General features: G+C 33.3%; 1 protein-coding gene across 4 annotated transcripts in view; it reads right to left on the minus strand.

The window, feature by feature from the left end:
* Positions 1–359: 359 nt before the first annotated feature.
* The window catches only part of LOC106465059 (tudor domain-containing protein 7-like), a 113,436-nt gene continuing 97,969 nt past the window's right edge, over positions 360–15,826 (minus strand). For all 4 annotated transcript variants that reach the window (XM_013925255.2, XM_013925254.2, XM_022392874.1 and 1 more), the window contains exons 22-26: positions 9,725–9,860; positions 8,442–8,513; positions 6,797–6,922; positions 6,274–6,391; positions 360–882 (exon numbers count right to left, since the gene is read on the minus strand). In XM_013925255.2, the coding sequence (XP_013780709.1) occupies positions 647–882; positions 6,274–6,391; positions 6,797–6,922; positions 8,442–8,513; positions 9,725–9,860 (688 nt within the window). In that variant the 3' untranslated portion in view covers positions 360–646. The remainder of the gene's footprint in view (positions 883–6,273; positions 6,392–6,796; positions 6,923–8,441; positions 8,514–9,724; positions 9,861–15,826) is intronic.

Here is a 15,826-nt window from a genome sequence, read left to right on the forward strand (position 1 = left end):
TGTTCCCATATACTTATTTTAAATACAGACTGCATATCACATTTAAAAAGCTTTGTAAAATCATACTGTAGCCTAAAGTTAACGTAGATAAATAGAACCACATACATAATTCTTAAATAGATCAATCTAAACAATCATCTTAACTTTATAACTGATTACATCCAAACAAAAGTCAAAATTCCAAGATCTTCTTGCATAAAAATAAGTTAAAATTATCAAATACAGTAAAGATTTTTTAGATTAGTAATATTCATTAAAAAACAAAGAAAATGATAGTTAATAACAAGTGATATATTTCAGATAAAGACACTGGTAATTCCTATAACACTGACAACATGTTATATATTCTTTGTATTGTATTTAACTGCATAATTAAAACTAATTCTAATTAGAAAGCCCACAAAAAGCTATACTAGAAAGTGAAGACATGTTATTTAAAGCTTTCATTTTTGTAGGCAGACATCTTTCTTTTTTAAAAAGCCTCTTTCTTTACTCACAACAGCATAATTTTAGACAATTCAGCTTGCACAAACATCCATTTTATTGTAATAAATCAGCAGTTAAACACTACTGATGATTTTTTAATTTGTTTGCCAATATTCTGATGCTTTTTAACCTTTATTATTAATTGATGTTTGTTGTTAGCTCAGCTAGAGTTCTTTAGTTTGGCCATACCTATATCAATCAGCATCTCATGGATAAGAATGTCTTTATCAGGCAGTGAAGTGTCAATAAGGGTTAGTTCAAGTTTGTGACTTCCCATGCCAATCTCAGTGTCAAAAACCTTCTTTCGTACCACAGAAACAAAAGGTTTATCTACAACAATCTTCTGAAATTCAAAGCACTGTAATGGATTCCAGTCACCATGAAGAGGGACTATGTCTAAAAACATAAAAAGTACAGGTAAGAAAATTAGTTTGTATTATAATACTATAAAAGTTACTCGACTAGCTTCTTAAAAACTAATGCAAATTTTTTTCAGGAAACAAAATGTGATTAAAATCTATATTACATATCTTCACACACACACTTTCTACTACTCACTATTAATTGCTTACATAAGTACTTACTTAAAAATAAATTCAAAACATAGCAAAATAGTCACAATATGTTTATCAGTAACAGTAAGAACATTTCCCATGCTATTTATTACAAAGAAATGTTTACTTATACTTCAATTTAAAATTAGTTTCTCTAATAATTACAGGTACATTTTGTTTTAAAGATATGTGCTAATTTTTATCTAATGAAAATAAAAGAGAAAGTGACAAAGAGATACTTGAATGAAAAGTCAACCTAAATACTGTTCAAATTATACAGTATAAAATAACTCAGTACAAAACCAACACCCTGTGAAGTCTATGCTAAATATCCCATGCAGTATAAGACAAACAACCTTTTCTTGAGACATCTAGTATAACAGAAGCTAATTTCCAATGCAACTTTAAATGTCCTTACAAAATACACAATAAAAAAAGAGCAATAATGTTCAATTTTAAAGACTGAAAAGAAAAAACTAAAAACAATGACTGGAAATATAAAACCTGCTTGGTTTTTAATTTTTCCTTAAATTCCAAGTGTATATTTACTGATGCTTTCTGCCTGCTACTGTACTTATGTTATATTGTTTTGTGGTATATAAATATATTAGGAAAATAAAGTTTCTGGTCATTATTACAGACCTATCTTCAAGAATTGAACATTGTGCTCTATCAGAACTTTGTAAGATTACGAAGTTCTATAGGTTAACATTTTCCTAAATTGAAAATATATTTCCAATAATACTTACCTCCACTGACACTTATAGCTATTACTCAACCTCCAGGCTTTCTACTTCTTTGTCCATCTAAGCATCGGTCTGACTTTTTCTCACTTGCTCTAGTCTTTTATACCCCACTAAATTGCCCATACTGATATATGTCTTGTGATACTCTCCACCCACATCAATGCACCCTCTATACTGGTATTGTATATAAGCACTTCATTCAGATAATTTTATCACATTTTCAAAACTGACACCATCCCAGTCTCTAACACTGGCTCTTAGTGGGGAAGAAGGGTGAGAGAGTGTCAGCAGAGGTAAGTATTATTGGAAATACATTTTTAATTTAGGAAAATGTTAACTTCCAAAACATATTTACCATTGCTGACACTTATAGCTAGAATCCCACATTGAGAAGGTGGAGGAGCCGGTGAGGGTGTTACCCATACAAAAAGCATCTGCATAGAGCATGGGTGTATCAAGATAAAATTGGTACAAGATTGGTGGGGAAAACTCACTACATCCAAAACAGGTATGCACTCCACCCAAGAACATAGTTTCTGTATGAAGGGTGGAAATTGTACACAAGTGATTATCATTATAGGCCAATCCCAACCAGATATCCAAGGTTCCATTACTCAGGGTTAGAATTAAGGGGTCTTGGTTCCTATATTCCATATTGATGGCTAAGGCAATTGGACTGCAACGTTACATAGATATATATAATTGATCGAATCCCAACCTGTAACCATAGAGTGATGTGTTCCGAACAACCAGAATCATGGGCAGGATTCCCTTTAACTTTACTCATGATGGTCCATGAGTGGCAGTCCTGCATAGCATGGTAATACCACCTGGTGAGCTTCTAGGCAGTCTTATGGAACACCTCATTTCTACAGAGCGTGTTGCAACCTGTATAAAGTATATTGAAATAGTGGTTGCTTGTGTGAAATTGGTTAGATAAAAGCACACCTCTCCGGGAAACACTCATCACAGAGTGGGATCCTATGAAAAGGGACCCTAAAAGGTAGAAAGAAAAATACTCATCCTTCTGTATAATCTAGCTGAAGTGTTTAAGATAGCTACAGGGGATAGGTGAAAACCCTCTGATGAAAATATTGCCAGATCATGCAAATAATGTGATATAAAAGTATTGGGGAGTGGACAATTCAAATGGTCTGCTAAAAAGATAGAAATACGACAAATCTGATAAGACATGACTCACAGAAGGTTCCTTGCCTTCAAAGAGAGCCCAGAATAAAAAATCTTCATCTAGCATTTCAAAAGGCATAAGTGCAAGCAATAAAACCTTCAAGACACTCACTGAGCATGACAATAACGAAATGAGATCGATCATCAAGTGAGAAATAGTGATCAGATGAATTGGTGAAAAGGATTAATCCCCTTCCCTGTTTGAGTGTCTTGGCTAAGAAGAACTGGTCTGAGGATGGTGGTAAAATGATAAGGTGTTCTGTGGTCAAACAGTGTAAACCACTCCAACTGGCTATGTCTGAAGGTTAGCGGCAATGAAAAATAAACCTTCAGGTAGAGGTGATACATGGCATACGAGAAGGACACCAACAGGTGTAGAGAAAGGGCATGTAATAAAACATGAACATATTATGTAGGTAGCTGGAATGGTTGTTTGATACAAAGGACCTCAAGCAATCTAAGAAATCCAGAAAGTAGGGAAACCCCACTGTCCATGTATAGACTCTGGAAATTCCTAACTGTTGGTACATGCACCACATACCTCAAGTAAGGCATTTGTGAAGAGGTGGAATTTAGGAGAAGGGGGTCAATATCGGAAATCACATCTGAGTAGCATCACAACTGAAAAACTCCAAAGATAGAATAATGATCTAGACGAAGGAACTGGGGATATCTAGTTAGGCAATGGTTGCGAACCCTTGGATGCATAAAGACCATGAAAAGGATCACTTGTGCATTTATCCCAAAGACATGAGGGATTCGCATGAATGCACATTCCCAGAAGAGAAAGAACTCTCTGTTCAGGGGGAGAATGGGAGGTAAGTAAGAGCTGGATTACCTGTTCCATCGCACAGAGCTGAATAGGAGTCAGCTGAGTCTGACTGAGAGATGAGATGAATTAGAGCAAAAAGAGATGTCTCAGCTCTGAGAATGAAGCCTGCCTTGATGGTTTCTGAAAGTAGAATCTAGGTGTGCTGTTTTGATAATAGACAAGATGATGCCAGCAGTAAGCAGTCGTTTATGTACACAGAACTACGGAATGGAGGTGATGAGAAAAATCGCTTAGGATTCGGCAGAACCAATGTGAAGCCTATGCTAGTCTGAAGGTAAAAACTTTGAAATGCAGTACCTGACCCTTGTGCATAAATAATACCATTAGTGGTGGAATGCTATCACCATGGCAAGGTGCAAATAAGAGCTGAGTACAACAAACTTAGACATCCACAATCCCAAGAAAAACTAATCAACACAAAATGAGGAAATAGTAACCTATTAATCTTGGAGAAATGAGGCCTTGATATAGATAAAAATAATCGACGATGGGACACCAATCTCCTTTCTTACTAGGCCCAACAATCGATGAGAATAAACCCCTGGAAGAATGAGCATGACTCACTCACTATCCCCAGACCAGCCAAACACTGATAGCCCTAGAATTAAATTCAAATTCACAAAGATCTACGGGAGACAGAAATCCAACAGGTTGGGTGGATAATAGTGTTGAAGATCTAGCTCAAGGACCTGTAGAGCTCCTGGATCCATGGGTAAGAGTACCCCATGTCCAGAAATACTCCGAGTCAAGCCCCCACAGACCCTAAAGGCATACGATAAACACTAATACTGCAGATGGTGATCCTACCAAACAGCTTAACCTGTGGAAATAGACAGAAGTTCTGATGTCCAGGGTTAGAACTCTCAAATATGGCCAGAATTAAGATTCCCTTGTAGGGAATGTCAAAGAGAACAGGGATGACTGTAGAAGTCTACAAACAAACCAAAGTACATGTTATCAATGGTTCCAGCTCATCATCAATGAAGGTGATGAACCTGAGATGTTTCCAACAAGTGTAGGAAGGAAAACAGAAGGTTAGAGTTGTATGTCCATAGACATACCCTGTCCTACCAGGAGACAATAATGTATCCAGGTAAAGTAAAACATCTGCCACAGAAGCTACTGTTTTCAATACGTATATACCATTTACACACAATACTGTCTTTACATACTTATTTTTAAGAATTTGATGAAATAAGATTTAAGAAGTTTGAAGTAAAAAATGACATAAATAAGTGTCAAATATACAACTGTTTAGTGTAAGAATTATCATTTAGTTCATTTAGTGATTAATATTTAATGATTATTTAGTTTTTGTAACAAGTGTTAAAAGTTGATTATTTTAAAAGTGACAGTTATGACAAATTTTGTTACATGATTAGTTAAGAGTCATACGTTGTGTGTGTAGTTCAACTGTTTTAAATTGACATCACATAACTCAAACCTTATGTATTTTTCTCATTGCCTTAAGTGAGTATTGTTACATCATAGTGTCTCGTAGTTTATAGCAAGTTCTAGGCGAAAGTTGGGCAATGTATATATATGTAGGTAACCATGTGAGCACAAGTGAAGTTAAGTCAGAAAAAGTTAAGTTAGTGAAAGTGAAGTTTGACTGTGTGATTGTTAGTTTAGCCATAACAGGCAATATTTTAAAGAGAGTCTCACAGTTAACAGAGATAAGGAGAATAACTTGTCTTGTCAAAGGGTGTTCTAAAGTAATTGAACCCACCTGTGTGGACTCTGATGAAAAGAAGACAATTATTTAAAGTTCTGGATACAACTGTGGTAATCAATGGGGTAACGTAAGTGAATTTACCACAGACTTTGCAGTAAGAAACAGAGTAGAGAAAAATAATTTGTCTTGTCAATTGGGTTCTGAAGTAATGAATCAGCCTGTGTGGGCTTTTGATATAAAAGAGAAATATTTAAAGCTCTGGATACCACTATGGTAACCCACGGGGTAATGTAAGTGAATTTATCACTGATTCTATTGTAATAAAAGAGAAGAAATAATTCATCTTGTCAATTGGGTTATGGAGTAAGTGAACTTGCCTGTGTGGACGTTTGAAAAAAAAAAAAAAGAATTATTTAGTTTTAGATAAAACTGTTACTTTGTAGTGTAAAGAATTTTTGTACACACATTAGACTTGTTTTGAATATATTATTTTAAAACAAGTGGATTGTGTGCTGTCCATTTATTGTTCAAATCTATCCCCAACAAGTCACAGACACCCACTGTAAAAGAATCCTAGCCCACATATTTAAAACCCTAACAATAAGTAGGTTATGGGAAAATGAGATGAAATATTTATACAAGTTTTAAAATCATCATAAATATGACAAGATAAAAAACATAAAAAAAAAACTTCAAATTTTGGTAATCATAAATCCTCCATGGAAATAATCACAAAGGTAATCAGGTCATATATTTTATACAGAGAGTGAGAGAAAGAGAGAGATTGCTTACCAGCTAATGATCCATGGATGGCTTGGCATGGAAGAGACCTGAACTGTTTCCACAAAGGTTGTAGGTCCTGAAGACTCATCATGGAAAAGTCTCCATAGTCCACAAAATGAACAATTACCTAAACAAATGTTAAAAAGTATTTTATGTTTCAATCTCTGCTTTTGCTTTTATATAAGGATATATACAGAAAAAAAGGTCTTAGCCCTCAATACACAATTTAATCATTTATAATAAACAAAACAATTATTTTTATAGAAAATAAGGAATATTTGTCAAAAAAATATTCAGTATCAGAGACAGATCTGAAATTCAATTTTCACACATATGCTTCCACTTTTTTTCCTGCTACAGATAAACATTTATAAACAAATAATATACAAAAACTATTTCTAAGTACTTTTAAGACTTTTTTAAAATGACTTACATGTTACATTTTAAATACTTCTTCAAAAAGTTCCACTTTATGAATACCTAGAAACATAAACCCTTAAGTATTATAGTATTTATTATGCAAAATACTTACCATTAATGGATCTTGTTGCAGAATATTTTTTACTCTAACTCTGTACCACAAGTCATCTTTGTTGTGTTTTCCAGCATAGAACTGCCCTTCTTGTAGCAAGCATTCATGCATATCACATATGTTTTCCTGATTAACAAAATCAAAATCATTTTGACCTAAAATGAAGTGACTGGATTAATGAATTACTGTGATGATGTTTTCATAACACCTTCCACAAAACAAACTTGCTACAAAAAATAAAACCTTAATTTTATTATTACCCTCAAAAATAAGTGCAACCTTTGAACAAACACAGTAATGGGAGTATTTTGTTTACAACAAAGATACAACACATTTGCTTACAAAGAAAGAAGATACTTCTGATATTAACACATAAAAGAGCTTTATTTTCTCGAATACAGCAAAGATACTACTCTACTTTCAGTAGAGTAATCTTATTATCTTAATAATTTATCATGTTGTTAATATTTCTCTGTTGTTTTAAATTAAATCAAGCAAAAAATGGCCAGAATTCCTTTTTAATGGGCTATATTGTCTGTATTACTGTATAGGTTGCAAAGAGAGGATTTAAGGATATTTTATATATTCTATGCAAATAGACAAGTTTGTTATCAAAAGGTTTCAAAAGCACAGAATCGCTACATGCCTTTATGAAACAGTGCATTTAGCAAAAAATATTTTTTCATTTTTAACAATTCAGTCATTCGTGAAATAATTAAAACTATCAATAAACTTTATAGGATTACTCTAAAATAATTTTCTGTTCAGACATTAATTAAAGGGGTAGTCCATAATTGGGAATTATATTTTGCATTAATTTGATAAAATAACAAAGCACACACACACACATATATATATATACACATATATTCAACTAGCGTTTCTAGATGTATTTTATATTTTCCAATGATTGATATATGAAGAGGTCTGTAATGGTTCAAAATAAATTTGAAACAGATCAGAGATGAAATGGTGGTTAATTTCATGCCTAATACATCATAATAAAAAAAACCAATTAAAACTATGTTATCAATATTTGAAATAAATTATTCGTGCATTAACAAAGTAATTCAAAATTTTATTTAATGTTTTATGTTTCTTTTCCTAATAACACCCCTATTTTAGAAATTCAACTAAATTAAAAAAAGGATTATTTGGTTTATTTCGGGTATTCACACAAAGATACACAATGGCTCTATACAGTAGTTATCCCTTATTTTGAATTGAAAGACTAGTGGGAAGACAGCTGGTCAACAGCCTCAACATGCTTTGCTGAGCATGATTTTGTAGCAACAAAACATGAACTATACATCCACAGTCTGGCATGCTAACCACCAAGGTTAGAAGAGTATTCTGTTTAACACAGCCAAGTAAATCAGATGGAAATATTTCCAAGTGTGCTTTTTTAAACTTGTTTTTTAATACCATAACCTTAAAAATGAAAAGGAACAACAAATATATTCAGTTTATAATTTTGGTTTCACAAATCTGGTAGCTAATTGGGATATTTTTGAAAAGAAAAAAAAAAGAATACAGTTCTATAACCTTTTAGCAGTGATGACAATAAAAGCTTAATTAAATTTAAGTACTCTATCTTAAATTTATAATAATTACCAAAAAAATGTATTTAAAGAAGTAGACTTGCCTCTAAGGAATAAAAGGACTGCATTTCTTCATTTAATTGCTGTAATATCTGTCCATGTTTCCAAGACTGACACTAAAAAATTAGCCAACATCTATATAAATCTGCAGTTTTTATATCAATTAAGAACACCAAACTAGACTTTTTGCTCCTTCCAGATTTAGGAAACAAAATTGTAAGAAAATATTTATGATTACATTATATTATTTCCAAAATACATTTATCAAACTTTGTTTACATTTCAATTTAAATCAAGATTCTCCAGACAATTTTGCATTCTGATTTAACATTTAGATATTTTATAAAAGAGAAAAATAAAACCTTACAGTGTCCAAAGTAAAGTGTAAGTTATTCAAAACTAGCAAATGCCAATCGAAATAATTCAATGGTAAACTAGTGATGAATAAATAGAATATGTGTAGTCAACCCAATGTCTTGTATCACAGTGTATATATAATATGATAGTCCGGTAGGCTGTTAACAACCATATTTTGTAATTCCATGTGTTATTTCAATATGGAAAATTGTATTGCTTTGTTTTTAAGCAAAGTAGACTGACAACAATATATTGGTGGCAAAAATATTTAGGTTTCAAGGTAATGGGTGCATCCAACACTCAGGTTTGCTATGTAGCCATAGGGATTTTTTTCGCTAGATGCTACCATTTGTTGTCATTTATATAAGAAGTGTCAAAGGGGAGACATTCGAATCAATACATTTGACATGATACAATAAAATCATGCATGTATATAATACCAACACGAAAAAAACAACAAAAAACAAAGATGGAAGAAGTTCCATTTTTTGTGAAATTTTCTCACAAAAGAAACATTTTTGTTCTTAATAATTATTATTATTATTTTTTTTCAAATTGACTATTATTCAGCACATTTAAAGATTGACAAATCAATGTTCATATTGATATGAAATTTCAGGAATTGCAAAAAACGAATAATTTTCCTGTAATGTAATCTTGAAAAAAAGTATTCTGATATATAATTTTTTAACTGTTCAGGAGATACACAGCATGACAGAGAGACAGACACACATTTGGCTATTATATATATATATTTAGAAGCTCACATCATAAGCTGTCCTATAAAGTACGACATTAGTCGTAGTGAATGCATTTGGAATTGCAAGTACTCTATCTTTGTTTCAAGTTGCTAAATTTAATTTTACACTAATATTTGCTTCAAATCAAAATTATTAACACAAAATATATTTAGCAATTTAAATCATCAATAAAATTCAAAAATGTGAAAGTAAATGCTTTTATTACTTACAGAAAAATTATGTGGATTAGCTGCAACAGTTATTAAAAGGTCAAAATATTCCCCTACTTCAGGGACTTTGGGAAGCTGAAGTGGTGGGAAATTGAGATTTTCTGAATCATCTGGAGTCACAGCTATCTGCTTTAACCTAGATATAAAAAAAATAAACTCTTATTATTCATCTATTTTTAAAACATAATTCATTATTATTAAAAAAAGAACACTGTTGAAAAAAAACTATTTATTACATCATTGACAAACAAAATTATGAAATACTTATTTTTCTCTATAATTTAATACAGACTCCAGTTTTAAAAGAAAAAGAATGATATTCAGTTATGTGTAACTATCAAAGCTGTGAAAAATAAAATAAATGTTCAATAAATACATACAAATACATCCTATTTGTGCAATAATTTTGGTGTTTAAATATTTTAGTTATGAATTCTCAGTTTCTTTCTTTGTCTTACAACAAAAAGCAATGTATTATATCTGCTAGCTGTTCAAATGACACAGTAATTTTAATCTCAATAGATCTTTCCTATGTATATTTTTAAAATGCATAAAATTAGTACTATGTGCATAAAGACAGATTAACTAGGAGAAAGATAACATTTTGTAAGACAACTCCAAACCAGCTTGAATTTTAAAATAATGGTAGAAAGAGCAAAAACATTAATTAAAATAAGAAAAAATTTGAATAATATGTATATTACAAAAACTCATAATTGTAACTACCAAATTATATTAGAAACTTCAAGTGATAAGCATCAACTTTTTAATATTTATACACTAACAAAGAGAAGACTCGCAGTTTGTCTCAGAATTTAATGACATGTATGTAAATATTGTGAAGATGTGGGAAGAATATTTAGTCAAGTTGCAAGATAAGAAAGTACACTGTAGCCCAATTATTATGCGATTGTTGAGGTCCATAAAATATCATTGCGAAACAAGCAGGGTCATGCTAAATCAGGGTTTTGTAAAGATACATTTAAAATATTAAAAGTTATTGGTATGTAAACTATAATGAGGTCATGGTTACGAGTTCAGTCCCAGGGACCGAGCCTGTGTCGAAAGAGTTAATGACCCATTGCATTATATCTGAATTCGCATTAAATCAGGACGTGTAAAATCGGGGTTTCACTGAATTTGATTGTGTGTGTGAGAGAAAAAACATACTGGCAAACTTCTTGTTAATGTTAATTTTGAGTGTTTCATTGTCTCTAAAATTTAAAACAAATGCAACATTACCTATTATCCAGGGTGATAATGGCTATTTTAAAGGTAATTAATAGAGTTACTTTCTTTAACCCTTAAATGCATAACAAGGATCACAAACAACTCATCCCTTCAATAATTGGGTTAAAGCTGATGAATAAATTTGTTTGGTTGAACCATACTTTTTAAATCCATCAACTGAAATTTTTTACTGAATTTAACAGTTATATAATCCAAATGCATAAGAACTTGAATGTTGCAGAAGAAATTTGAAACAAAATACATGAGAAACATTATGTAAAGTATGTATTGTACATTTGTTGGATGTTCTAAATAATTATCATAAATGTAAATAATATATATATACATGTTTATCATAGATGCTCTGCAAAAATGTGAAAGCCAGAAACAGCATCAAGAGTTAAATTTGTCCTTACTTGAAAATGTATTTCTGATAGATGCTCACCTCCATACATATACCAGCTATTTTTCTCTTGACGTCTTGCTATTCCGCCTTAGAGACGTGCATGACACCAGATTTGTGAAACTCCCACCTAAAATTCCTGTGAAAACATGTGAAATCACACTACTGCATGATGATGTATCATGCAGCAAAACTCTTCACCAATACGAGTGTGACACACCTCTTTATGCAAATGTTCCCTCCACATTAACACATGAAAATCTTCATTCTTTGATGATGAAGTTAATAAAAGTGCACTGGGAAAGTGGACAGAAGGGGTGGGAAAATGTACAAAGGTGAGTATCTATAAGAAATACATTTTCAGGTAAGAAAAATGTTAACTTCTGATACAATGACTCACCTCCATACACTGATCAGCTAGAATCCCAGTGTAAAAAATACCTAAATAAGCCAACTTTCAAGAGGGCCAAAATGAAGCCCATGGGGTGCAACACACCCATAGGAGACCACATGTCATCTCAATTAAGGTATACTGTTTGCCTGAGTGAAGGACAGGGAGAGGCAAGAAGCGTGAAAGATTTTGCAAATACAGGCGGAATAGGTACATTGCACACAAGCTGTCGGATAGCCAATATGTGTAGTAAGGTTGGAGCATGTTCAGACTGTACCATGTGTGCTCAACTCCTCAACTAGTCTCTATGGGCCAATACTAGCTGTGCGAGAAGGGCACATGTGAAAAGTATAGGTGTACAGCTCTTCAACACTCAGACACTAAGGGTGTAAACACTACAGTGGACACAACTAATAAAGATGCTTATGAAATCACTACTCAACCATCAGAATCTACTGGCTGAGCATCAGCTGTGGGAGTAGGGTTAATGAATGATACATCACAATTGGATATTAAGAAATATCACTTACCCTGCAAGTATATTCCGTGGTGTCATGTCCTTACAGGAGCAGGCAAAGGCGACACAAAGAGTAAATGAGCTTTGTGTCCGAAATCCATTCTAAGACTGTATCTAGATAAGATTGGAGTGGTATCTACTACATTGTGTTTTAGCACCAACTGTTAGGTTCCAATCAGAGAGGATATTTTATTTCACCACCCCAGCGGCTTGGAGCTGGTAAGTGGCAAGGGTCTCCTGTGCTCCACTTGAACGGGGGAGGAAAGAATTCACATAGGGGAGGACCCACAGAATGTGCCAGATCCCCATCAATACTTCAGTCCAGAAAGATCTATACTGGAAACAGTGTAATAGGTAACAGCAAAACCCTATTTTTAAAAGCCAACAAGTGTTAGCCAGAGGAGTGGGGAAAAATACAACTCTGATGCTGGCTTTTTCCATGATAGTCCATGAAATGGGTACAGTCTAGATCAGACTGGAAAACATACCATGAGTGGAATATCAGTGGTCTGGTGGAACACCCCATCTCACAGTGGGCACTGACTAGGCCAGGGCAGATGGTTTGAGCACATTGTTATCTGGGCCTGATGTGGAAGTTTGGGTAAGTATACCCTGTGAAGCAAAACTAGCCATCTAGTGGGATTCAAATATAGAAGAAAGGTGAGGAAAGAATAAGTAAATGAATACTCACACCAATTAAAGGTGCGGGTTAATTGAAGAGTGGCAGTTGATGGAAGTCTATATGCTAGTGGACACAAGACAGCCAGATGGTGGAGATATATTAATGTGAGACAAATGATTGTGGGGTAGTCCACATAGCAGCCCAGAGAAGAGGGGAGAAAAACTGAAGAGAGGAGACTCGAGAGAGCATACAAACATTCACCTTCAGAGTGGTATATAGAAAATGTATGAGCTGGCAGGTCCAAATAGTAATGGGGTCAGGAAAGTGGCTCCAGGTAGAGGAGGGGTCCCAGGTATGAAATGACAAAACACTGTGTGATCTGGACAGGATAAGAGCATCTGTCCAGATCAAAAATAACACCGTAAAGAAAAATTGAAGGAGGAGATACTGGAGTAAAAAAGTGACCACTTAAGCTTGTCACCATGGAATATGAGGGAAGGAAAGACTGGCTAGTACAAAAGAGAATCGAAGTGTGGTAATGAAAGTATGAAGAAACAAGGGCTTAGATATCTGTACAATGCCTATCAATGGCAAGTAGAAATAGGACACATCTGCTGAGGTTTGAGATGGAACACGGTATGAGCATGGAAACCACAATATAATTCAATTAGACAAGAAAAAGGAAGGGGGGCCAGTGGATAAGGAAGGAATGAAAGAATGTAGAAATGAGACATAGAAGAAAGTACACTGTGACACCAGGAAAGGAGGAGGAAATGCTGCCCTAAAACCCAAGAGAGAAGAAATGTACAGATCACGGGAGAACTGTCTGTCCAATGAAAGAGGAGGAATTTGTTACAATGTAATGAAGTCAAAGGGAAATGTGAGAATGAGACTAAGGTGATAAGTACATTTCACACATTGGCACACAGAAGCAGTAAAAAAGTGACAGGAGTGGGACAAAATGACAGCTACATGATCAGGGAGATCATATCCTGAAGAAAGATAAAAAGTTGGGAAGGGGAAATCAGGGCTGAGACACAAGAAAGTGATGTAATAGAAACAAGGCTGGGATGGCCTCAAGGGGTCACCAAAAAGACCCCCTAAGGATCCAAAACTGAGTAAGGATCTGAGGGAGGAGATAGAGAGGAGGACATACAAAATGAAAAAGATAACACCAGTCTAGACTGGTGAGATAGTCAGCCAAGGTTGAGAAATGAGGCACAGGAGATTGGTATAGAGGAAGTTAGTGAAGATGAGGTAGCAAGGCAACAAAAGAGGAAGTTTTAGGAAGCAGAACAATGGAAGACTAGTAGGTGAGGAACTAATCCGAAGATGTGTAGTACCCCCCTAAACATGACAAATTATGAAACACTCAAAAGGAATAGGCTCAGAACTATGTCTGAACACTATCTTCTATGTGTATATGTGAAAGAATAAGGAAAGAAGCCTAAACATTATTTACTATAAGTACATGTTACAGTGAAAATAGTCACATCTAAACGTGATATGGTATGGAGTATGGTTGAAAATAAGAAAAGTTGAAATAATTTACTTCAAGTCTCAGCAAAAATAAACATGTCTTAGCATAACTGTGCCCAGGAAAATAATGAGGATTTTCACACATGAGCATTTCGTAAAGTGTGTTGCACTCCAATTGGTGGAGGTTTTGCTGTATGATACGTCAACACATGGTACAGCAATTTCACCCATTTTCACGTGAATTTTATATGAGAGTTTCACAAAACTGGTGGCATGCAAGTCTCTAAGGCAGAATAATGTGACTTCAAGAGGAAAATACCTGATCTGAGGCAAGTCATTGTATTGGAAACATCAATTTCTTCAAAATGCAAAAGATGTTCACCATGCCCTACCTTGAAAGAACAAAAAACTGGCACAACTTGTACAAAATCCTATTCACCTATCTATTCTGAACATTCAAAAACAATGAAAATAACTATAAATAATAAGTGCAATAAATACTTAGCCAAAACTTTTATAATAAAATTTGTTAATGACTTCACCTGGTGTCTTATTGATTTTTATCATCAGAGATGTTATGTTTCCCATTACTTTTCTTCTGTTTTTCAAACTGAAATGTCTTGATGTATCTCTGAATTACTCTTTGTTGGTCAAAGATATGTTTTGTTTCATATCATAATGAAATTTTGTTTAATATTGTTTTATTTTATTTTTTCCCAAATCAGGTCAATTGTGACCCACATTATGTATTAATGTATGTAAAATACGCTGTGCATTTATGGGGTAAAAGTTTGTTTTCACACAGCTAAACTGACTGTTTTTATCATGTTTTTTGTGCCTTAAAAAGTTTCCTTAAGTGACAGTTTCATGAAGCAGAAAATAAAGTCTAATACAACCACAGATATAACATATATAATGAACATTCCAGAATACACACATTCCATCTTCAATAAATTCCAACAGTAAATAGGGAAATATAATAATAAATAAACTAAATGTTAACTCTTTCTAGATGGGCTCAGTCAAATTGACCTACCACGTGACCATTTTGTATTTGTTTAAAGTCATTATAGTTTTGATACTACTAACTTTTAATATAGTTTATCTTCACAAAATTTGGCAGACTTTCAGTAAACATTAAAAGACTTTTACAAACAAGAAATCAGATTTTTACTGAAGTATTTTCAATTAACTTAAAAAAAAAAAGATTTGTCAGTGGATATATAGTTTTTTAATAGTCCGAGTGCAAAGTGTTTTTCATCTTAAGATTAAAGATAGTGTTCTTCATCGCAAAAATCTCAGATTTCATTTGTATAATCTCTACAACCACCTAAATAAATTTCAAGTGGTTTTTTTTCAGTAAAACTTTATATTTTATCTGTTATTTTCTCTACTATAACTCTATACAAAGTTGGTCAATTTTTACCAACTTTTTAACCAAAAAAAAAAAAAAAAAAAAA

This window comes from Limulus polyphemus, unplaced genomic scaffold (assembly GCF_000517525.1).
Source record: "Limulus polyphemus unplaced genomic scaffold, Limulus_polyphemus-2.1.2 Scaffold1823, whole genome shotgun sequence".
Lineage (NCBI taxonomy): Eukaryota > Metazoa > Arthropoda > Merostomata > Xiphosura > Limulidae > Limulus > Limulus polyphemus.